Genomic DNA, 25,855 nt, shown 5'->3' with positions numbered 1-25,855 from the left:
TCAATCGATTGGATTTTAATGCAATCGATTGAATAATACACACACCTCTCATTCAATCGATTGTGTTGTTATAGCAATCGATTGGAGTCGATTTAGTTACTGCTTCAATCGATTGTTTTCTAAATGCAATCGATTGAAGTATCATCTTTTATTATTTCAATCTATTGGTGGCCTATCTACCAGTTTTGAATCTTGTTTTATTTAGTTATTAATCTAATGCGTCTATTATTATTATTATTATTATTATTATTATTATTCGACTAAATTTTTATACGTTGACAAATTATTTTAAATATTTGCCTTTCAACTAAGTCTACTCGTAATATATTCTTCCGTTGATAATAATCATGGATATTCCTTCTAAAGAAGATATAGTGGGGGTCTCTAATGATGCATGTAACACACAGAATATGTCACTGGACTGTAATGTTATCAAAGTTGATTTTGGTGACCAACTTGAAACTACAATTCCTAGTGCTAAGGTAAGACTTAATGGGTTTTTAATTTCTAGTATAATGTATTACGAGTAATTTAAAATTTTATGTTTTTTATTTTCTACAGGATGACCAAGTTATTTTTGACGATGTTATTCAAAGCGAGAATCTAAATAAAGTTCAAGAATTGTCTAGTAAAGTGGACAATGTCCTCTCTAGCATGGAAGTAATTTGATGTGACAAACAGTAATTAATATATATTATGTAAAATAAGTTATATATTATAACCTTTTTTACCATTCTTTTTTGCAGTCAATGAGAGTTGTAAACATTGCTCGGGACGTAATAATTGATAAAATCCTTGAATTTGTAAGCCGCATTGAGACAATGATATCACAACTCAGTCTGAACAATGATTTCGAGACTCCGACCAAGCTCTCTGTACAAAACACACATCCAATCTCAAGATTGAAGGCTAAGAGTTCGGCTATTGATATTCATACGGCTATATCAGACGATGAGGATGATCTTACTGTACTGGATCATATGTCTTTCACCCATGATGATCCGTTCCACATCAAGATCAATATGGACAAACCAGTATCTCCAACTATAAGATCCGCACCAAAAAAGAAAAATATGTCAAAGGTATATGCATGTATAGTAAAATTTCATAACTCTTATTATTTGATATTCTTAACATGATAATAAGAATATACTGAAACTGTTTTTTTTCTTAGGGTAAGAGCATTATAGGGACGCAGAAAAAATTACCGTTCACTCACCCAAGCGGAATTAGAAAGCCAAAGATTGAGCCCAAATCAGTCAATAAATCAAAGGCGTCTTATGCACTGAGCCAACCCACAAAAGACTATAGAAGAGCTGTGTATTTCTTTTCCATTACCAACGTAATTACCACTTAAATTATATAGTTTCTTATGGGCATTGCTAATTATTACATTTAGTGATGAATTGCTAATACTTTTGTATTAAAATTTGTAGTCAATGCAGTGTCAATTTATGCCAACTCCAACCATGCGTCTTTTGGAAGATCAGATAAAGGCCTGTGCATATATATTTTCAGCATCACTAGATCCATCGTAAGTTAATTTGATATTATCTTTGTTGTCGGTGAATGAGGGCCAATCTAATGTGTTTCGATTTTTAATGGATACAGTGAAGAACTTGTCGTAACAAATACAATCAGAGCAACTAGATCAGACTTTGCACATTTCATACCTGACAGACCCATTACTGATAAGGTACACAAGTAATCTATTAGTTAATCTACGTTCGGTTCTGGGCATGATCTCTTAATATATATTTGGATTGTGATCCATATTCTTGAATTAGCGGCATTGAAATGCACTGATGATCAATCTGATGTAAGTTTCAAGACAACATGGCAACTTCCATCGAGATTTGTGGTATGTTCTATAACACTGAAAAGATAAGTTCATTTATCTTTAGTTACAAATGTAATGCTGATATAGAACTATACTTCTTTATCATGTACTAAAGACTATATTGGTTTGCATTAATGAACTAGGTGGATGTCTTCAACAAGAAAGATTTAAAGAAGAAGATGGAATACTACATTTATAAATTTATGCAACCTACTGCTGATTTAAAATTTGTAAGAATTTTTTCTTAAGATTCTTTGTTGGATACAGTTTTCCATTATCAGCATACATAACCGAGGGGCAAATTTTTATGGTTTAGATATATGTTCCTATTCAAGAGGATGACCACTGGTATCTAATGGTAATATCGGTTTGCGAGCATGCAATTTATCACATGGACACCCATTTTAATGATGACAGAATTCGCTTTTGTGAACGTGTTATGAAGACACTAGTAAGTCCGTGGAAAAATTTACATAAGCTTTTAGATCTTATTTTGTTTTTATTATTTAACCAGTGAAATGAAATCAGGCACACGTACTGGAGCAAGTCATCACGTCAAACTTTTACAAGGATGATGGCATTCAAGAGTATAATAAACAATTTCATGACTACAAAGTTGAAAGACCAGAAGATATACCTCAATGTTCCTCAAGCTTGAACTCTGCAACTTGGGTGATGAAGTGGATGGATATGACTTATGAATTTAAGCCATATGGTAACAATAAGGTGAGCATTTATAAAACAAATCTCTAATATTTAATCCCTATTTTTTGGTACTAATTCATAATGTATAATTTCTAGCTCGATGATCATGATATTCGCATGATAACCGCGGTGCATATACTCCGGAGTCGGATCAACCATAAGAAGCCACAGATTATAGCATCGGTCGAGGAGTTTTGGAATATGCACAGTTCTTATAATTAATCTAGATAGAGTGTAATACTTTGGTTAGTGCGTATTTATTTGTTAGAGTTAGTGGATGTACTTCTTGCAAATTTCTTTAAATGACTTCTTAAACAGAAATGTATTGCTTCGTTACTTTTCTCAATTTTACTCTATTTCTATGCACCATATGGAGTTTTAGTTTAATTTATTTTAAAAACACATATTTTTAATGTTTTAGTTTAATTTATTTTAAAAACACATATTTTTAATGTCATTTCCATTTATTATTTCAACAACCATCTCATACAAACATTATTTCAACAACCATTCCACACAAATATTATTTTGTTACTTCTTGTTTCTAAAATTATGAAAAGAAATTAAAGTAGAAAAAATGAAAACACATTTTTGTTATACTCAAACCTTAAATTTATCCATTTTAATCGTGTTTATGAAAATAAATTCTTGTAATCGTTATTTATATTTGTGACTGATTAGTTTTAAAACCCAAATCTTAGTTCGTTACAACCAAATTATAACCGAATTATTTTCATACTTAGCTACTTCAATTTAATGAACATTAGTGGATTATAATTGAAATGGAAAAACTAAAGAAGCTAGCTACATACTAATAGCTAGGAGTCTAGGATTATTACCTAGCTAGATTGTCATTAATTGTAAGCAACCAAGTGCTAATCCCACCAAGAAAGCAAATTGATCTTGTCATATAAGTAGAATGATTAATTCAAGTATATTATTATTGTGAAATATTGTGAAATATGTATGTATAGTATTAAAAATTTATCATCAGCCGTTTTTCTACCCTTCCTTATATGAGACAGATTGTTTGATCTGTTTGTGTATGTGGTTGTTGCAATCTATATTAAAGATCAATATTAAAGTATAGCACCTTTAGCGTTTTATCTCTTTTATTATTCATCCAGGATCAACTTACTTATAGTATTATTTATTCGAAGGAATTAATGATATAGTATTCTAAAATAATTATTTCTACACATGGCAGTGAAAAAATAATCATTAGTTCCATATATATAAAAAAGACAAATTAATAAACATGTTATAATAAATTTATATGAATGTATTATGAGCAAGGTTCAGAGAACCGGACCGATCATCAAACCGCTTTAGTCACTGGTTTACTGGTTGAACCGGTCCAACCGTGGTCTAACCAAAAAAATCATTTTAGAATAAAATAATATATAAATTTTAAATATATATCCTAAAATATAATTATAGCTTTTGATAAAGATCTTCCTACCAATCCAGTTCCTTTGGTATAGCTTTGTGGTATAATTATACCAATTCAAAATTAGCCTGCATATACTACATTAAAGGAGAAATCTTAAGCTTGTACAACTTAATAGCACATAATCCACCTGACATAAAGCTAAACAAGGACTCAAGAATTGTTTATTCTGGACAAAAGGGGATCATAAACAAGTGATTTTTGTGGAAGTTCAATGAATAAACAAACAAACTACGCTAATATTTTAATGCAATGCCATAAACAAACCATTGATGAAGGGTTCCTATCATCAAGCTTGTGGGGGACTAGAATCAATCAACAGAGTAGCTGTTAGGATAATCTTCCTTCTTAATTCTTATATACGTCAAATAATTTCCTACAAAATGAAAACTGAGCACAAAATAGGGCCTTAAAACAAAAACAAAACAACACTCACAGAGCCAGAAATAAGAACATTCACACAGCCAGAAATCACTTACAATCAGCACAATATACTAAAAAGAGCCATAAATCACGAACAATCAGCAACTAAAATTAAAATACAGCAACAAATAATCACCCTAAATACTAAAATCGATAAATCTATCAACAAATATTCAAAAACAGTTGAGTCAAGTTAAAAAACACTAAAACAGCAGCAGCAAGTACCAAACAACAACAACTAATCCCTAATCACACTGAACCTGAAATTTCAACAGCAACAAGTAATCCCTAATCACACTAAACTTGAAATTTCAACAAACATTACAAACAGCAACAAGTAATCCCTAATCCCTAAACAGAATTTCCAATAATGATTTCATTTTCACTGTTAGCAGCAGCAAGAAAATGTTAACCAAAATTTCAGAAATCAAAGAAAGAGCAGCAGCACAAAATCAGCAAAAATTATCAATTTCACAATGTCACATTAAAAATCAACAAATAGAGGCTCTGGGGAGAGAAGACGGAGACACGAACAAAAAAGCTAGAGACACTAACCTTCGATGGAGGCACGGACGGCGACCAGGGAGACGACGGCTACTCGGGAGACGACGGCGAGCGGTGATACGGCAGCAAGTTGCTCCAAGCCAACAAAACAGATAAGCCACGGAGGTCGGACGGATGACGGGAAAGCAGGACGCCGAGCTACAAGAGAGGGCCAGGCCACGGACGACGCCGACAGCACGGACGGCGGCAGCACTGCGGCAGAACCATCGCAAAATGCAGAGAGAGCCTAGGGTTTTGGTTTGGTGAGTTAAGATGAAGAGCCGTCGAGGACCTGTCGACTTACTGGGTTCCGGACACGGGGAAGAGGAAGAAGCGGCGGTGCTGAGGAACTGGAGACGGCGGCGGCGCTCATGAACTGGAAACGGCGGCGACGATGGAGGGCTAGGGTTCCTTTGCTTCAGAGTTCTCCAGGGAGTGAGTAGTGAAATGAAATAAATGAATGAATGGGAAAAAGGGGGGGTTGGGTGGAGACGTGGAGTGGATCCGGTTCTTTCTTTTTTTTTAATTAAGAGACCGCGTCGTTTTTTCTGAACCTGCCGGTTACCGGTCCGGTCCACCCGACCGATTCTCGGCCAATTCAGAGGTTTTTCAGCGGTTTTATTTCGAACGGTTATAAATGAAGGACCAGATCGCTTACATTGCTGGTTCTCAATTGAACCGGAATCGACTGGACGGTCCAGTCCGGTTTTCAGAACTTTGATTATGAGTCATCATATAATTAATATATATAAGTAGCCAGCACGGCAGCACTAAACAACAATTGAATACTAATTACGATAATTCTAAATAGACAAAAAAATATTAATAAAATCTCATTACACCTAGAAAGCATAAGTATGACTATTGGAAGAATGTATAAAATCTCATCAATATAGTGAAAAAGAAAAAATACAAATATGAACTGATTTTCTACCCAAAAACATTAAAGTTTATGGAGGTTGCTAACTATCACTATCTAACTCAGCTGTCGCTTCGGTACACATGTCGCCATCGTCCAAACCGATTGCTTCATTTTCTATAACGTTGTTGTCAATGTCCTTTTGCCAAGGACATGTTGTCTTCTTATGTCCTTCCATTTGACAAACACTACAACGTTGCCGCTTCTTCTTCTTAGATGGCTGTCCTGAGCCTCCAGTGGTTGGATGCACATACGGATTGCTACTTCTAGCTACACCTGAGTGAGGTTGATTATCTCCTTCGTCTGCAGCCTTGTAAGATGAGTACAATCCCATAATTAAATCACGTGTCTCTTCATATCTCTCTGGTACTTTAGCAGCAACAGCAGCCAGTTGTTTAGAAAATTCCACCAAAGCACTTTGACGACTAATAACAACAGCATCCCTGGTGAATCCACACGGATCATTGAGTGCTGATTTAACCTTTTTTGTCCATCTATCCAATACCAATGACCGGGGAATCTCACGGATGTCTCTGTCAACCAGAACTTTCACAATATGTTTGCAGGGAATTTCAAATGACTCCATTCTTAAACAGGTACAAATGAAGATCATTTCTTCTTGACAAAAATCAACGGTCCACATAAAATCGGGCCTCCCATGCTTACACACAATGTACTTTATGCAATCATCGGTATTATCTATGTTCAGAACCCGCATTGATCCAGCTCTGGAGAGAAATGGCCGAAAGAAAAGAAATATCTCATGAGTGTATAACTCAGCAGCATATCTCTCTAGCAGCTCTATACAAGTTTTCATGACAGGCACCCCACGTGTAGATTCATAATCAGCATTAAATTTGTTAAAGCGCATGTGTGCTACACACCTTTGAAAATGCTCTACAAAACTCGTCAAATCATACCGCGACCCCACATACCTTCCCACAACTGAGTGTAAACCTTCACATCTTGATGTAGTTCTAAAGTCAGCAAAGAATTTTTCTCTTAGATATGCAGTACCCCACATATGCTTCTCTTCGTACATGTTGATCACCCACGGCTTATCCTCAATGCCAAATTCTTCAATAAGCTGAACCCACTTACGCTTAAACACGGGAATCTCATAGTCTCCTGTCATAATTTTTCTAAATTTAGATGTAAACGATGGATTCCCAACATTGCTAGTTGCATTTCGAATAAGGTGCCAAGCGCATAATCTATGTCTGACTTCGGGAAATACATCTCTCACTGCATTCCTAATCGCCATGGCCCCATCAGTTATGATTGAGGTCGGGGTCTTGCCCCTCATTGCAAACATGAGCTGACGCAAGAGCCAAATATATGTATCAGTAGTTTCGTCCGCAATTAATGCAGCAGCAAAAATAATTGTTTGGTTGTGGTGGTTAACCCCACTGAATATGACTAATGGACAACTATACTTGTTCTTCTTGTACGTAGCATCAAAAGCTATAACATCCCCGAAGAGTCGGTAGTCTAGTTGGCTAATCCCATCAGACCAGAACAAATTACGTAACAAACCTCTTGAATCGTGACATGCCTTGAAATATAATTGTGGATCCTTCAACCGCATATCCTCCAACTTCTTCAACACTCGTGCTGCATCACCAGGAATTTAACGCCTTTGCTGAGCAATCTAATTGTACATATCTCTGGGACCATAGCCAACAAATTCATACCCGCCTGCTTGACTAGCTAGAAGACCAAATATCTGTAAAGTGCTAATCCCTGACTTTAGTATGTTCATCATTTGCATAATATCTGCCTCTGACATTTTTCTGTGGGCAGGCAACATAGCACTGAATTGTGTATCCAATAGATCATGGTTGTGTTGGTCAGAGAAATAAAAGATATGCCACCTTCCACTTTCTGGTACAAATTTAACATCCATTCGGGCTTCACATCCAGTTCTTGTTTCCAATCTAGGCTCCTTCTTCCTTTTTTCCATCGTGTAATATTTCTCCATCCTGAATCCTTGCCTATGACATACAAACTTTTGTTTGTAAATCTCGCCAGTACTATTCTTGAAGGTCTTGCTCTCCTTGCACTAAAGCCCTTCGACTTTGAGTACTTCATATAAAAATCAAATGCAAGCTGCAAAGTAGAAAAGTGGTATTTGCCAATTTTCTCCGCAAAATTCTCACTAAATTTCAAAGATGTAATGTCTTGCACGGAGTCAACCGCATAAGCGGCTTCAACAATATAATCTGACATATCAGATTCAGAAAAAAAAACGCTCCCTCAGTAAATTCATCTCTGAAATCTTGCTCGAATTCATTCTGTTCATCCATCATATCTTGGTCACTTACTAGCTCTTCTTGTTGGTTAAAGTCATCGTCCTCCTGGTATTGCTCATTCATCTCAGTGTCCGTAAATATACCTGACATCTTAAAAATGTCCAATGAAAAAAATTATTTAACTCCCCCTTTAATCATATATTCTTATTTGTGGTAAAAGTTAAAAATTAAAAGTAAATAATATTTAAAATTTTTTGTTTAACAAAATTAAAATAAAACACAAAAATAAGAATAAATTTGTATAGGAGTACATTCATTGTATACGATATCTTTATAAAATTTTTCTTTGTCCAATGTGAATTTAGAAGAAGACTTAATATTTTTTACAAGAAAATAATATCTACAGTACATAATGTGATTACCAAAACATAACTACTTAAGTTATTATTAATATAAAAATATGAATGTTAAATATATTAATATAAAAAACAAATGATTTTAAAAAAATAAATATAGAAATTATTATATAAAAACTAATTGGAAAGGTACAAAGACTTGAGGGTATGATATTAAATTAGTTAGGTAAAAATATTAGTGAATTAACAATTAAGACATAAATCTATTACATAGTGAAAAATAATACACATAAAATTATTAAATTACCTAACATTTGTTTTTATTTTTTAAACACAAATTTGATATATAAGTATAATTTCTTAAAATTTTGGGGGGTTCAGGCCACTACTCGCCCCCTCTAGGTCCGTCCCTTGATTGCTAGCTAATTAGTAATAAAAAATAATAACATCTATTTACTTTTTAGTAATTCTCAATGTCTTGTTAGTTAATAAAAGATAAAAAAAATTTTCATTACACAATCAATTTTACGAATAAAGTATCGAAACGAATAATTGGAAAATTAGAGATTCTATCCACTTACCTCGATTTTATAATCCAAACGATGGATTGTTTTCTAAACACTACAATGAAAAAAATTGATTGGACCTTTGCTGATTGCTGCAACGGTGATTGTCAATTAACGATGAACAAAAAGTGGATATTAAATAGACGGATAAAAAATAAAAAAATGGATATTCAGTAGATGGATGGATGTTCAAAAGAAAAACAATGAAATTTTTTATAAAGAGAATGATACACGATTTTAATGGTGGGATTGAATAATTGGTGATGGATTATTCACCAATTTATAATGTTAATTTTAAGGAAAAGATAAGATTAGAGTATCTAAATCAAAATAAAACCTTAAAAAAGGAAGATAGAATTTTAAAGATAAGATAGATGAATAAGAAGATAATTTTTAAAAACGAAAACAAGACTGACATAGGCGTAATACATCGCGTTCCAATCAATTGAATGATCATTACAATCGATTGAATTTGATTTCACACACACTACAATCGATTGAAATTGGCAAATTCATATTGTTTGGGTAAATTCAATCGATTGAGTCACAAAAGCAATCGATTGAATTTGGTGAGACCCAGGTTGTTTTGAAGCATTCAATCGATTGGAAATTCTAAACAATCGATTGAATTACAAAAAACCAATTTTTTTCATCATTCAATCGATTGGATCGTATGACCAATCGACTGAGTTATGCGAAAACCATGCATTTGGCAAATAATAACAATAATAATCTTAGACGGATCATATTTAAAGAAAAAGTTTCAAAATTGGTAGATAGACTATGCGAAATCAAGCCCCCACCAATCGATTGAAGTATACTTAAACACAATGTTCCAATCGATTGTTTTGTTATTTTAATCGATTGGAGTACACTTAATTACAGTATCAATCGATTGGTTTTATATGCAATCGATTGAAATTGAAATTGATGATAATTCAATCGATTGCACTTAGAAAACAATCGATTGATACAGTAATTAAGTGCACTCCAATCGATTAAAATAACAAAACAATCGATTGCACTAAAGAAACAATCGATTGAATCCATACAAACACATTGTTTTCAAGACCTAATTGCATCTTAAGAATATAGATAAACTTAAAAAACCGTTAGCTAAATTCATTCCATCATCCAAGAAGGTCTTACAATTCAAACAAACCTAGTACCTTTAAGAACTCTATATATGAATTGTAAAAATCAAAGCAAGGCATGCTTGTACAAGAATATTGCTATAAAACAATTTATTCATGGTCCAGGCCTTGGGATGATGCCCCTTGGGTTTGTGATGCCCAGATTAGTGCATAGACTATCAATTGCTTCTCCTTGACGATTGATAGCTTCCGTTTGCCTGTCTTGACGCTGCCTCATATCAGCGAATTGCTCCTCCATATATACTCTCATGCTTCGCAATTCATCCATCAAATCTTGCATTGTTGGCGAAGGAGGGGGTGGTGGTGGGGGGTGTCTGTGGTTGTGCTTGCACCTAGTCTTGTGGTTGTCCTTGGGCCTGAGGTTCTTGGGCATCCGGATCTCTTCCCATCTGTCTTAGAGTGCTGTCATCAATCTTGGCCACATTAGTCAAGACAACACTTTTCTCTTCAGTCAAGTCAATTCCAAGCCATTTGAAAATCTTGGTCCAATGGCAAGCATATCCTAAACTAACACTTGATTTTCCTTTCTTCATTTCAAGCATATGATGAACCATAAAATAAGGCCAGTTTATCTCCTTTACATCAATATACGCTGCTCAATCCCCAACCCACTGCAACTTATATTACCTCTAGCATCCATTTGTGGATTCTCATATTGTAAACTCTGCAAACCAACTAATCTGTTGTATTCACCCCATTCCTCATCTGCGGCAATACCACCAGTAAATTTTGCCCCATGATAAACTAGACTCCATTGTTCAGCTAGTTCTTGCAAAGTAACTCTATAATGTTGTTTCCCTAAATCAAACTCAATCAGCGGCATTACCTCACCCTCTTCATCAGGTTCAGGAACAACATAATTCAAAGTACTATAAACAGCCCTAAGCAAGTGCGGGTAATACTCATCCCTAGTTTGTACAAAATCAACTAAGTGCTGTGTTTGCAATGAATTCAACACCAAATTAAAACGTCTATCCTGAAGGAACTCGGCTGTTATGTACATGGGAGGAACAATTGGCCTTGAATCGAACTTCTCCACATAGTTTTTCAGTGCCCTTTGAGACGGCAGCCACCTTGCCATGTAATGTGATGAAGCAACCAGTCTGGCGGAAGCAGAGCTTTCTCCCTCAACCCTGGCTCTTTTGGTGTTCTTAGTTCTGGCCATTTTGGGATATTGATTTGGTGGGTTTTGTAAGAAATTGGTTGAGGTTTAATAATACGTATGTAGGACGGAGTGGATGTTGGTGAGATTGGAGAAGAAGAGAGAAGAAGATGAAGCTTTCTGGTTCAATGAGAGAAGAGAGCGGTGCAGAAATGGGGGTTCGAATCTTTTAAAACGTTACTTCTAATTCAATACGCATGGTTTGGGATTAATATATAGCGATTTTGAAATTGCAATCGATTGGATTACAATACCAATCGATTGAATGCTGAGAAAAACACATTTAGGACACTTCCCAATCGATTGAAGTTTCAAACCAATCGATTGAATTAGAAGTTACGTGCAAAGTTCAATTGATTTTTAGATAGAAACAATCGATTGAATATTAAGACCAATCGATTGTTTGGAAGAATTCAATCGATTGAAAATCATAAACAATCGATTGAATTATATAAATCTCACATTTAATTCATTGTTCAATCGATTGGTTACTATGACCAATCGATTGATTTATACAAAACCATGCTTACCAGGAATATACAATCGATTGTTTTGTGATAAACTGAAATCCAATCGATTGGGTTATCATTCAATCGATTGGTTTGATAGTCCAATCGATTGAATTTCAGCGAAACACGATTTGAAAGTCATGGAGGAACTTCACGAGATCAAACATAATATTTTACTCGACTGGAATATAATTAGTTGTTGTTTTGTATTTTTTTGTTAATAAATATAATGGTTAATTGATAAATAAATAATTTGTAAAATAAAAAATAGTTTCTATAATTAAATAAAATATAAGGGTTTAATTTGTAATTAAAAATAGTTCAAGGACTACATAGTAATTGATAAAAAAACTCTAAAAACATGTTTTCTACTTGGACCACTAAGTAGTCCAAAGATTCCTAGACCACCGAATCCTGAGCCAGAAAAGATGCGATTGTGGCTACTTTTAAGCATTCTACTAGAAAAGCACATAGGTCGAATCCGGTTATAGCTAAATCTATCATACTCTAGTTTTGTTAATGTTTTGCTAATGAGCTCCCCTGGCCTAGAAAAGGAATAATTATTGATTAGACAAAATTTAAATTTTACTCATAAAAAGTCAGCTTAATTATTCATGAGTCAATTTATTTAGAATTGAGCTTAATTATAAAATTTAAATGTAAATCATCAAAAATTTATAAATGGACTCAGCTAATTATTAGACTTTATATTAGGATTATTGTGGATACATGCAGGAAGTGAGGCAATTGAGAGGGTAGCAATGTTCGCGATGATGCTAAATCTGATGGTGTATCTGTTGAAAGTGTTCCACATGGGGCAAGTTGATGCCGCAAATGTTATAAGCATATGGTCCTAAGTTGGCAACTGCGTACCAATTTTTGGTGCCTTTGTATCTGATGCCTCATTCGGAAAATTCAAGACCATAGCCATAGCATTATTTGGAACTCTTGTGGTATGCATGCATGCATGCTTTAATTTCCTCCATTATAGTTTTAATTTGATCAGGCACACATAAACTTTAAAGGTTTCTAACTTTTATATGTTAATTTTAAGTAGTGTGACTAGATATCTATCAAAATTTATCTTTTAATCCATCATTATTTATAAAATTTAACAAAATAATTATAATCATTATTTTTAGATATTATAACTTAAATCTTCTTTTTTATATATTTAAATTACAAAATCATTTCTCCTTAAACCTAGAATATTCAAATTTAAATTTAAACCTAATAAACAAAAATAACAAATCAAAATTAAATCCTACCTAAATTAAAATTAAAATAATATTATCAAAATCATTTTTTTTATTCTAAGTGTGCTGTATATTTTTTAACAAGAGTAATGAAAACTATTATTTTTTTGGATGAGTTTTGGATGTTTTAAAAAAATTATTTAGTGAGCAATCTTGTAATTTTAGATGTGTTAAAAGATAATTAATGTTAAAAAAATATAAGCACAAATTTTGGATATGATGTGTATCAAAAATATTTTGTGCGTTATCTTATTATTTTAGATGTGTTAAAAAATTATATATATTAAGAAAAATATAAATACAAATTTAAACAAGTTTTAAATGTGTACCAAAAATATTTTGTATGTCATCTTATTATTTTAAATGTATTATGAATATATGTAAAATAATAAATAATTAATTTGATTATTAATTATTATATTGATATTTTTCTTTTGTTTAAGAATAATGGCACCACTTCTCCTGTATAGAGAATTTATGTATATGTTAATCCGTCATTTTATTTCATTTTAATCAGATAATAAGGCAAAAAATGATGACAACGACAACACAGTAATAGCACAGCAATGATAATGACAATAACAGTAATAAGAATAAAAAAAAATGTGCATGGATTTTGATTTCATTTTGCGTAAAAAGAAAAAGAAAAATATCATGGGAGAAAAAGTAACTTAAGCAAAAAACCAAAGGGAGAAAATGATAGCAAATTGAAGATGATATTGACCTGTACTACATTCAAAAAGAAAAAAATGAAAGATAAAAGAAACAAAAGTAACTATCTTGGCTTATTTGTGAAAAATTTTTTTTAAAAACTTTAGTTGATAAAAATTAAATAAATCTAATTATTAATAATATGTGATCTAAAAATTAAAAAATGATTCAATTAAAAAATAATTAAATGATATTATTAAATTAAAAAAATGAACAAAAGCTAAAATTAGTCTTTTAATTTAAAAGATGAACAATATTATGGTTCCATCTATTTATACAATCGTCACTTTTATCGGTAAAAGTTATAATCTTTTTCGTTGAACATCTAGAACCTCAAAATGAACATCTAAAACCTCAAAAACTCTATCAATACAAAATTGATCAAAAATGCATAGAGCCATAATTTTGGATAATTTATCAAAATGTATTTTTTTTATAAACTATGTAAACCGTGACAGAAGATTTATGGTTTAAAAATAAACGTAAACTGCTATAGGTCTCGCAGATTACGCTTAAAGCCAAACTGCACATAATCTGCAGTAGAGGTGTTGTGGTTTGTGTGTGAATTGCAAACGTCCATAAACCGCTACACTCCTGTAGTTTATGTTGATATGCAAAATGACTAGAAACCACAGCAAGGAATCTCGTAGTTTCTGTATAAATATTTTTTTCTTCAAGTGGAATATTTTTCCAACGTAAACCTTCAACTTTAGCATAATTTTCACTAGTGCTTCATCCATGTCTAACATCTTATTAGTGAAAAGCTCCTGACGCTTGACGATCAAAGTGCGGTTTTTACTTTTTTATATAAATAAATAAAATAAAATGATTATTTCTTTAAATACAAAATAGAATTCTACATCATTTCAATCATGGTACCTGTAAATTAGAGATTGAAATCATCTTTTTATATGTGTTCATGACACCTGCGAAATGAGACGCCTACAAAATAGAGCAGCGGTTATTTTTCTGCTGTTGCAAGCGAAATGACTTCCATTAAAATACTAAGACAGATAAGGAATGATCATATTGAATCTTCTTAGTCACAAAAAAAATATTGAATCTTCTTACTTAAACAATAATAAACTTGGATGTTTCACAAAAAGAGAGAAAGGGGTTATTAAGAATAGGTTTAGATTTCGCTTTTTTTTTATTTTTTGAAAATAATTTTTATTTTCAATTTTTTACATTTAAATTTTTTATACCTTATTTTTAAATGTTGAAAATAACAAAAATATTTTCAGTTGGTCTATTTTTAAAATGCATTTTTTAATATTTTAAAATATAAAATTATATTTTTATTAAATGTACGTTTTTAGTTATTTAATTTTTTATTAAGTTAACAATTTATTTTGATATAATATCAAACATGAAATACATTTGTTGAATTTATAGTCAATTTAGTTCTAAAATTTAGGATTGAACAAGTATATTTGTTAAATTTTTTTATTTAGTGCTGAGTACGTAGTTTTTTTTATTTAGTTAAGAGTTATGGTGAATAATAGATTAACTTACTAGTCTTATTTTTTAATGGTTGATCCATATAAATATAATTAATTATTTTAAGATTATTTCATATTTGATATTATATAAAAATAAATTATTCTTAAACTTGAAGCAAGAATCAGGAGTATCATTGAGATTTTCTTGATCAAATGGCAGTGAACTTAACCAATGAAATGAACCAATAGTTAGAGAAGACATTGCCTGAAAAAAATGAAAATAAAACTAAATAAATAAACACAACATCATAGGTCCTAAAAAATTGATCTTTTGATAAAACTGAAACAAAATAATCAAAAAGCTTAAAGTAAAAAAATGGAAATGGTGATGCATAATGATGCATGGTTTATGCAGAGTAAAAGATTGCAGTTTATGGACGTTTGTAATTAACACACAAATCGCGACACCCCTACCAAGAATTATGTGCAGTTTGGCTTCGAACATAATCGGCGAGAATCCTATAGCGGTTTATGTTCATTTGTAAAGCGTGGGTCCCCTGTCGCAGTTTATATAGTTTATGAAAAAAATGCATTTTTGTATCATTTTGTAAAATATGTATTCTAGTAAAATTAGAAGTCAAATTATTTATTTTGGTAAATTGCCCCATATTTTTACTATATTTATTTTAAGTAATATGCATTTTTTTAAAGTTAGATGTTGCTTGATGTGCAATTATTTTTGAAGTTTAAGAATTGAACTAAAATAATTCACACTACAAAATTCAGGAAATAAAATGCAATTAGAAATGCTTAAATTCTAAACAAATATTCTAACTTTAATTTAATTTCTTTTTAATTTTTAAACAAGAAATAAAGCTTTGAATAATTTTTTATTAATTAAGATGATTATTATTATTAGGCATGCTATATATAATTCATACTATCATTCTGTGCCAAAAATAATTCATACCAAAAAAGGTGCCACTAGAATTTCTGTGCTCTGTTAGAATTTTTGTCCTTCGTAGGAGTGTTTCTCACACTATCATACTCTATTGACCGCAACAATCAACACTAGATTTTGGAGACAAGAGGTGGTCTTGATCAGGTGGAGGATATTGGTAGTGATGGAGAGATTGATAACGTGATTGTGGTGGAGGAGAATGACATATGGAAAGGAAAGGAATCTTGCTCCAAAAGTCTCATAGGGCATATTTACTCGGACAAAATTTTCAGTAGGCACTATAAAAAATGCTTGTAGGGCTATTTGGGGTAAATCTCAAGGTTTTTGGGCTACTGGTAGGGGAGACGATCAGTTTCAGTTCTTCTTTGATTCTGAATTAGAACTGATGAGGATTGAGAGAGTCTTTCTATAGTTGTCAAAGATTACATTCTTGGTGTACGTAGAAGGAGTGAGGCAGATTAGAATAAGGTATGTTCGATTCAATCGTTCCCAATTTAGCTTCAAATGTGGGGATTGCCTAAGAAATTTAAAACGATAGAAAAGTTGGAAGAATGTTGGTAGACAAAGTGGGAAGGGTAGGTTATGGAGATGGGTTTCTTTGAGGTAAGAAGGGGGTGAATCTAGAATCATCAAAGCTAAAATTGATTTTAATGCCTCCCAAAGAATTATGGATAACATTCGGCTAATTGGTCCATATCAGCAAATAATGAAGATAGGCCTAGGATATAAGAAAATTGGCAACCACTGTACCTATTATGCTCAATCAGGGCATGAGCTGAGAGCCTGCCTAAAATTTATGAAAGATTCAACAGCAAGTTTGGTAAAATAAAATAAAATCAGGGATTAGATCAAGGCTGATCAGAGTGGGAGGAAAATTGAAATTGAAAGTGATGACGGGATGAAGGAGGAAGAAGTACAATGCCTGTAGAGAAATATACCCAAAAAGAAACCTATGCCAGATTGGCTAGTCAATAGCAACACAGTGCACGGATGAGACATTGATAGCCAACACAAACAGCAAGGAGAGAGAGATATTCATGGAAATATCCACATAAGTAGCTACTCAAAATAGAGAAATTTGTGTAGAGCGAAAGAAGCATTGTGAGAGGAGCGTTAAACTCAAGCAACTAGCTAGAAGAAAATCAGGGGGAGGTTCAGCTTTTAGTAGAGTCAAAAGGTGATCTATTGGCAAGAAAAACAATGATCCAATCAAACATATTTGCATAAGCGAGGTACAAACAATTATTGCTGAGGTGGAGGGAATCGGCCATCAAGCGGTGCCCTAGGAGCCAGGAGAATTTTAACATGAAATTGTTGGGGTTTGAAAAGACTCCTGACATTCCAACATTTGAAAGGGATGTGTAAATTCCACTCCTTCGAGGTTGGTTTTCTCTATAAAACTAAAAACCAACCTCGACAAGTGGAAAGTAAGCTGAGGGCATGAAGATTTATTGAATTGTTTCTTTGTAATCCATCTGGGACTGTGGGAGGACTTGCATTGGCAAGTAAGGAAGGGATAGAGGTGACTGTGGTGGATTCAGATGAGTTTTTTTTTTATTGCTGCCAGAGTTAAAGATGCATCTAAATAAGAGGAGTGGGAGCTAATATGGGATCATCTCAGTTGTTCAAAACCTAATCAATTGGAACAATTTCATAAACTACTAATAGGATTGCAACAGTTTCAAGGTAAAGCTCTTATTCTTGGTGATTTTAATGCTATTAAAAGTCTCCAAGAAAAGGAGGGTGGAAACATGGCTTCGGGATCATCAATGGTAGCTTTCAATAATTTCATTGATGGAAACAACTCGTTAGACCTTGAAATCGTAGGGAGACCATTTACTTGGTCGAATAAAAAATGGGATCCAGAATTGATTCAAAAGCATCTAGACTGGATTATGGCAACAGCTGAGTGGTACGCCTCTTACCCATAAGCTACTATTATTAGACTCCGAAAAGATGGCTCAGACCACGCTCCGTTCGTATTAGACTGTTGCCCCATTAATGAGAGAAGTAAACGACGATTTAAATTTCAAGAGCGATAGTGTTAGAATGATGATATGAAGTGAATAATAGGGGAAGCATGGACACTCGTGGTTGAAGGATCTCCAATGTTCATTTGAGCACAAAAATTAAAGAGGAGCATACACGTTTCAGTTCAGTGGCAATAATCCACCCATGCTAATTTGTATAGATTGATTGGTGAATTGCAAACACAATTAGAGAAGCTAAGAAGCTTGAGTGTGCAAGGGGGCTAGATTTTGGATCTGGAGAAGAAATTGGAGGTTGCTTATCTCAGTAAGGAAGGTTATTTCAAGGACAAATCCAGAGTAAAATGGTTGAAGGCTAGTGACTGCAACACAAATTTTTTTCATCAATTTTCTCGGGTAGGATGCCGAAGGAACAAAATCTGGAGTTTGGTTGGGAATGATGGAGTTATTGCTAAAACTCATGAGGAGATAGTGGATGTAGCAGAATCCTATTTCAAAGATATTTTTTCTACTTCAAGTGTAAGCGACCTGAGCCAAGAATTTGAAGATTTTGGTTTGAAGGTCACTCCAGCCATGAATCGTAAGATTCTCCGACCTATTACTATAGTAGAGGTTAAAAGAGTAGTTTTCAGTATCCACCCCTAAAGTGTCTCTGGGGACGACAGTTTTATAGCAAAGTTCCTTCAGTAGTGTTTTTGGGACTTGGTTGGCCAGGATGTATTCTTAGCTATCAGAAGCTTTTTCTCTGGAGGAAGGATACTCAGGAATTTTAACCATACATAAATTTGTCTTATTTCTAAGATTCTTGATGTCAGCGACATGACTCAGGTAAGGCCTATTAGTCTTTCTATTACTGTTTACAAAATTAGGAAGGTTTTCGTTCATCGACTATGAGGCATCATGAATTCTTTAGTGAACCCTAACCAGAGTGCAATTTTAGAAGGAAGACTGATTTTTGATAGTGTGTTGATTGCTCATGAGTATATGCACTGTTTAAAGACTGAGAAATCAGGGCACAAAACTGAAATGGCTATTAAGCTTGACATAAGTAAAGCTTATGATATGGTAGAATGACAATTCTTGTGGTTTATAATGGAAAGTCTAGGGTTTGATGCAAGATGGATTGGGTAGATTAAGAAGTAGTGGTGACTATTTCTTACTCCTGTTATTGTGGAAGGACAACTATTTGGCTTCTTTAGACCAACTAGAGGTATCCGACAGGGTGACTCTCTATCTCCATATCTTTTTCTATTTTGTGCAGAAAGAATCTCCTTCTTGCTACACAAGGCCGAGCAAAACAATCGTATCCAAGGCATTCAACATAACAGAAGATGCCCGACTCTTAATCACTTACTATTTGCTTACGACTCTATCCTATTCTATAAAGCATCCCTTTACACTTGCCATAACATTTTGGAACTATTGGAGAATTATGAACAAGTTAGTGGTTAGAATATCAACCTTAGCAAGTCTGCCGTCTTTTTCAGCAATAATACTCCCCAAGTACTAGAGCTACAATAGCCAAAAGCCTAAATGTTAGGCATATAGGAGCTCAAGAATAATATTTAGGACTACCATCCACTGTTCAAAAATTGAAGAAAGATACCTTTGGAATGATTAAAGGTAAAGTGTTTCAAAGAGTTGAAGGGTGGAAACAAAAAATTACTCTAGTAGGCAGCCGCCACGTACTACTCAAGGTAGTTGGTGAGGCTGTCCCCATCTACAATCTGCCATGTTTTAAACTCCCTGACTCTCTCATCCACGAGATTCATGGGATTTTAACTCAATTTTGCTGGAGGCAAAAAGGTGAAGAATGGAAAGTGTCATGGATTAGCTTGGACATCATGTCTAGGTCTAAAAAGGAAGGGGGCTTGGGCTTTAAGGATCTCAGAGCACAAAATCTGACGCTACTTGGCAAGCAATGTTGGCGAATAGAAACTCACTCAAACTCACTACTAGCTAGAATGCTTAAAGGAAAGTACTTTCAATACAGTGACATCATGCAAGCAGAGATAGGTAATGCACCTTTGTGGGGACGGCAAAACATACTCGGCGGACGCAAGGTCACAGAGAAGAGACTCTTTTGGAAAATTGGCGCAGAATTTGCTGTTAGTATCTTCTCTGATCCATGGGTTCCTCCTTCACAGCCGTTTATTCCCCCTCTGTGTCTATATGCATTTGTCCTAAATCAACCGTTTGCTCGAGTGAGTGAGCTGCTAACAAATAATAAGGAGTGGAATTAACAAATTCTTGAGAACCTATTTCCAATTCACATCAGGCAACAAATCTCAACAATCAAAATTGGAGAAGAGGAGGATAAATTATTTGGTTTCTATATAAATCAGGGAAGTATGAAGTCTCATCTAGATACAGAGTAGCTTACTACTTGTTTCACCTTCCGAATGAGTTCTACTCGAAACATTTCCAGCATCGAGATGTGTGGCAAGATTTTTGGAAACTGAAGCTCCTCTACAAGATCATGCTCTTCCTCTGGCGAGATATTTATGAGCATCTTCTGGTGATGGAGCTCCTCCACAAATGAATTCCAAGATCTTCGAATATGTTATTCACTGCATATTCACTTGCGAAAAAGCTAGGGAGGCGTGGATAAGGAGCCCATTTAATGGAATTAACATTGGAGAAGATGCTGCATTTTTTTCCAGTGATAGATAGAAAAAAAAGCAATACCTGACTTTGAACCCAGCAGACTCACAGCATCTCTTTGCGTTGGAAGTTCATTGTTAGAATATATGAAGAGAAAGGAATGATTTCATCTTTATCCAGATTTACAGAGACCTTGTGGAATGATGGTTTTTTGAGGAACATGTAAGACCCAGAACATTTGAAAAAGGGCTATCATGAGCTAATTTCAAATTTAGCATTTTTGTAACTTTAATTTCAGAAATTGTTTTATTAAAGATAATTAAAGATAGTTTTGATTAATTGAATTTGAAATGAATTAAGATTTATTATCCAATTTGAATTATTTTCTATATTCAAATTATAAATTTGGAAGTTATAAAACAATAAGGATTTTATATGATTTGGACTAAATAATTAATATTTTAAAATATTTATACTACTGTTTTGGAAAAATAAAGGATTTAATTATAGTATTACTAATTATTGGATTTGGACATTTTATTGAATATAATTTGTAAAATTGATGAGCAAATAGTATTTTCTATATACAATTAGTGTTGGATTTAATTTGGATTTCAATTATTATATTATTTCCAATTTTATTTGAAATTACCGAATTACCCCTAACCCAAATTTTCAAAATAATGAAACCCTAACCTAGTGACCCGTTACCCAACCCGGTTCCCTTTCACCCACACTCAGCAGCAATAGCAGACCTTTCCCCTCTCTCCAATTCGATGCGCAGCTACACCCCAATCCTTGTTCAGCAGCACAAACACACGCACACAGTGAAACATAAGGGGAGAAAGAAAGCGAAATAGAGGGAGAAGAAGGAAAGAGTTCGCCGGTGAGGGAGGGGAGGAGAGCGACGCAGCCGCCGAGCCCGTCACCATGCCGATCGTCTTCATTGTCGCCAGTTGAAGAGAGATGTGATGGAGAGAGAGGGTCCGCGGAAAGAGGCATTGCCGTCCCCTGAGGCCGCACCATCGTCGCTGCCCATGGTGATCCACAAAACAAGAGCGCGCGCGGGGGTGGAGGACAGCGCTGCTGTCACTACTACTTCTCCCAACGACGCCGCTACACGAGCCAGAGGAACTTGTCCCTGCTGAGCCACCGCCGCCATTGCTAGGGTTTGCTGCCGCTGTGCTGTTGAGAAGAAGGTTGTCCAATCACACTGAGCATGAGAGACAGAGAGATATGAGGCTGAGTTGGGGTTCAACCTTTGTGCATAGTCGTGCTCGCGTCGCCAACATCGTCTCTGTTGGAACTCCCGCACCCAGACATGTCGCTGCTGTGCTCCTTGCCGTAGCGTCGCTACTGTTGCTTACCATTCGAAGCTGCTGCACCGCCACTGCTGGGGGGTCTGCCACCGGTCTGATCTGTGGGAGAGGAGTTGCGACAGGAAGAGTAGGTGGGGAGCTATCGCCGTTGCTGCCAGCTCCTGGGTGCCGTTCAAACCACCGCTTCGATCGCCCAACACCCCGCTGTCGTCACCAGAAAACTCTCCCGGTAAGGTTTTTTGAATTTGGTTTTCATCCGTTTAAGATTTTGGAAAACTTTATCGTCCCTGTATGTGGGTTTCAGTCGCTATCACCGGAGTTCGGTCACTGCTGCTGCTTGAGGCGACTGCCAGGCTGCTGCCAAACCAGTTCAGAGACCGCCGCTACATCGGTTCAGCCGTTCCTTCTTCGTTTGGTAAGCATTTTCGATTTGAAAAGCCCTCTGGTTACTGTCTGTTATCATACGCTGAGGTTTGTGGCATTAATTTCTATAAGATTGAGTTTTGGTTGTTGTATGTCGCGATTAGAGTTGCTGTGGCTACTGCGAAAGTGACTTGGAGCCGAGTTTTGGTTGTTGATTTTGGGTTGAGACGAAAGGGTTCTTGTGACGCGTTTGGGTTATAGTTTCACGTGTCGAGGTAGGGGCACTTTCCAAAAACTATGTTTTATGTATTGGAAATATTACTTATGAATACCGATGTGAGACAATGTGTATTTGGTGATTGTATGAGCCTTATGTATTGTTTGATTGTCTCGAATGATTATGAATGTTTATTGGCTGGATTGTTGTGCGGCTTTGTGAAACGGAATGTTTTTCAAGTTGATTCTTTTAAATATCTGAGATCGAGTTTAATCCGTTGGGAAATTGGTTTGAGTTGATTTGATTTTCTTGATAATGTGAAAAATAGAATACACTTTTGGATTCAGCCTGGTTTGCTTTAAATGATTTGGTTTTGATAAATGAATTGTTGCTGAATTGTTTCTTTAAAGTTTTGGAAATGAGTTTAATCGGTTGAATAAAAATGAGGTGACTGTTGGATTTAGCTTGCTTTTGAACTAATTTTGGATCTGTATTGTTGAAAAGGATTGTGGAATGGTTTAGTTGGGACCTGAACCGGGTGGCAAGTCCAAGTTTTAGGGGAGGTGCTGCCGAAATTTCTATAAGAATCCTAGACTTTGTTTGAACAGTTATTTAAAAAGGTTTGGATTTGAGAAATTGTATTATTTGAATTATTAAGGGAATATGTATGTTTTCGAGCTTAATTGATTTAAGTGAACTTTATGCCTTGAGTTTGACTTATTTAGAAATGAACTATTTTTACCATTTGAATCACTGAGAAAGAATGATGCTCTAATATTGATTTTAATATAAAAAGGAGCTTTTAGCGATTTTAAAGGAAACTAGACTTTTGATTGAATAATTAGGTTTGAGGCATTTTGAAAGAGGTTAGAAAAATGGGTTTCAAGTAGAAATCTGAAAGTGGTTTGATTCAAATGAGCTGGTTCCATTTCAAGTGAATTGATTTCGGACCGGGTTGGAACTTGTGATTTTGTATGATTCGATTTCATAATAAATTCAATTTTATTTACTTGAACCGAGAATCTATGATTTTAAGAGTTCCAATAAATTTTAAGGAATTGATAAAGGTTGGCCTTCCCTAAAGACATGAGACTCTGCCGAGGAACTTTTGATATAAAATCCCGTTGTTGCATGGATGATGTTGAATATTTCAAAATAAATCTTTAATTTCCATGGCTTTGGAAGTTTTGGAAAGGGGATGCCGAGAGTAGCTTTGTTTTAAAAAAGGGACTTACTTTGGATAAAACGGGCTTATGAGCCTGAGATGATTTGAGAAATGTGATCTTTAAAGGCAAGGCTGAAAAGAGCTGAAACTTGATTTCAAAATAAAGTGAATTGAGAAAAAGTGATTTATGGCTTGAATGCTGATTTTATGAATTTGATGATGTTGGATGGTGGAAGTGCTATTTTGTTATAAGCCGGAATGGCTGTGTGATAATGAATTTTGGCTAAATGCGAAATATTTTATGAGCCGTATGGCTGACTATGAATTATGAATTTAAGCCGGATGGCTAAGATGAATGTTGATTCATGGCTGAGAATGAATGCATCTATGCTGAGATATTGATATTGTGATTTTGCACTTCCACTATCGGAGGCACGAATTTCCCTGGGAGAAAGCAGTGGCTAGCCACCATGTGTTTCAGGTGGAGACTCGAGACTCTGCTGACTCTATGTCATAAGTGTGGCTGGGCACTGTGAATGTCTTGGATGAGCTCGACCCTGTAAATATACACCAGTGAGGATGTTGGATATGGATTATGATTATGATTATGAACATGATGATGATTGAGAATAACTCGAGTTGGGGATGAACGACAGAGGGACAGTCCAATGGTTAGCTACCAGGACTTGTCGGGTTGGCTATATAACCGACAGATGATATCATCAGCCACTAGGACAGGCATGCATCATATGCATCTATGTGACATTGTTTGGATGTGCATATTATACTTGGTTTGCCTTTGTGATTACTTGTGATTAGCTACTAATTGTTCTACTTGCTGTAACTATTTGTTTGTGCTTGAACCTTCCTACTTGTGTTTGCGACTGAAACTCTGTTGGATTGTGGTGGATTAGCTGCTGTTGGATTGTTTGGGCCTAGGGCCATGGTTGAAATGAGATGGGCCGATGGTCGGTTTCGGTTTTGTGTTTTTGGTTTGGAAAAGTATGAAAGGCTAATTTGGTTCAGTATAGATAAACCTTTTTGAAAGGTTTTTGAGTTTTTAAGAATTGAACAGTTTCTCTTTAAGAAAAGATTTTAGATTTCTCTTTTATTGAAAACCATTGTTTTTTAAAAGAGGCATATGATGAGCGGATAATTTATACGCTTTTTGGCATTGTTTTTAGGTAGTTTTTAGTAAGTACAAGCTACTTTTAGGGATGTTTTCATTAGTTTTTATGCTAAATTCACACTTCTGAACTTTACTATGAGTTTGTGTATTTTTCTGTGATTTCAGGTAATTTCTGGCAGAAATTGAGGGACTTGAGCAAAACTCTGATAGGGGGCTGACAAAGGACTGCTGATGCCGTTGGAATCTGACCTTCCTGCACTCAAAATAGATTTTCTGGAGCTATAGAACTCCAAATGGCGTGCTCTTAACAGCGTTGGAAAGTAGACATCCAGAGCTTTCCAGCAATATATAATAGTCTATACTTTATTCGGGAATTGACGATGCAAACTGGCGCTCAACGCCAGTTCCATGTTGCTGTCTGGAGTAAAACGCCAGAAACACGTCACGACCCGGAGTTGAACGCCCAAAACACGTTACAACTTGGTGTTCAACTCCAAGAGAAGCCTCAGCTCGTGGATAGATCAAGCTCAGCCCAAACATACACCAAGTGGGCCCCGGAAGTGGATTTATGCATCAATTACTTACTCATGTAAACCGTAGTAGCTAGTTTATTATAAATAGGACTTTTTACTAGTGTATTAGACATCTCTGGACGCCTAGTCCTTAGACCATGGGGGCTGGCCATTCGGCCATGCCTGAACCTTTCACTTATGTATTTTCAACAGTGGAGTTTCTACACACCATAGATTAAGGGTGTGGAGCTCAGCTATACCTCAAGTTTCAATGCAATTACTACTATTTCCTATTCAATTCCATTTATT

The 25,855-nt window shown here is 34.8% G+C and overlaps 1 protein-coding gene across 1 annotated transcript; it reads right to left on the bottom strand.

Annotated features, from left to right (window-relative positions):
- Positions 1-4,306: 4,306 nt before the first annotated feature.
- LOC107489124 (protein FAR1-RELATED SEQUENCE 5-like) lies at positions 4,307-7,468 on the bottom strand. The gene is made up of 5 exons (XM_016109892.2): positions 5,929-7,468; positions 5,516-5,676; positions 5,266-5,377; positions 4,974-5,174; positions 4,307-4,371 (listed from the first exon to the last, which is right to left on the bottom strand). Exons 1-5 carry the CDS (start codon positions 7,466-7,468, stop codon positions 4,307-4,309), a joined length of 2,079 nt encoding a protein of 692 aa, XP_015965378.2.
- Between the last annotated feature and the right edge of the window lie 18,387 nt (positions 7,469-25,855).

Source organism: Arachis duranensis, chromosome 5 (assembly GCF_000817695.3).
Source record: "Arachis duranensis cultivar V14167 chromosome 5, aradu.V14167.gnm2.J7QH, whole genome shotgun sequence".
Taxonomy (NCBI): Eukaryota; Viridiplantae; Streptophyta; class Magnoliopsida; order Fabales; family Fabaceae; genus Arachis; species Arachis duranensis.
Note: the sequence above shows the minus strand (reverse complement) of the source record. Positions and strands in the feature narration are given on the sequence as shown.

What these genes read in the sequence shown, in the direction of transcription:
- LOC107489124 (XM_016109892.2), bottom strand. Translation starts at nt 7,468, where the DNA reads ATGCGGTTGAAGGATCCACAATTATATTTCAAGGCATGTCACGATTCA. An exon ending in AGCTGAGTTAGATAGTGATA is followed by an intron (nt 5,677 to 5,928) that starts GTTAGCAACCTC and finishes TCATAATCAAAG; the next exon opens with TTCTGAAAACCGGACTGGAC. An exon ending in TTCCCCGTGTCCGGAACCCA is followed by an intron (nt 5,175 to 5,265) that starts GTAAGTCGACAG and finishes GTTCTGCCGCAG; the next exon opens with TGCTGCCGCCGTCCGTGCTG.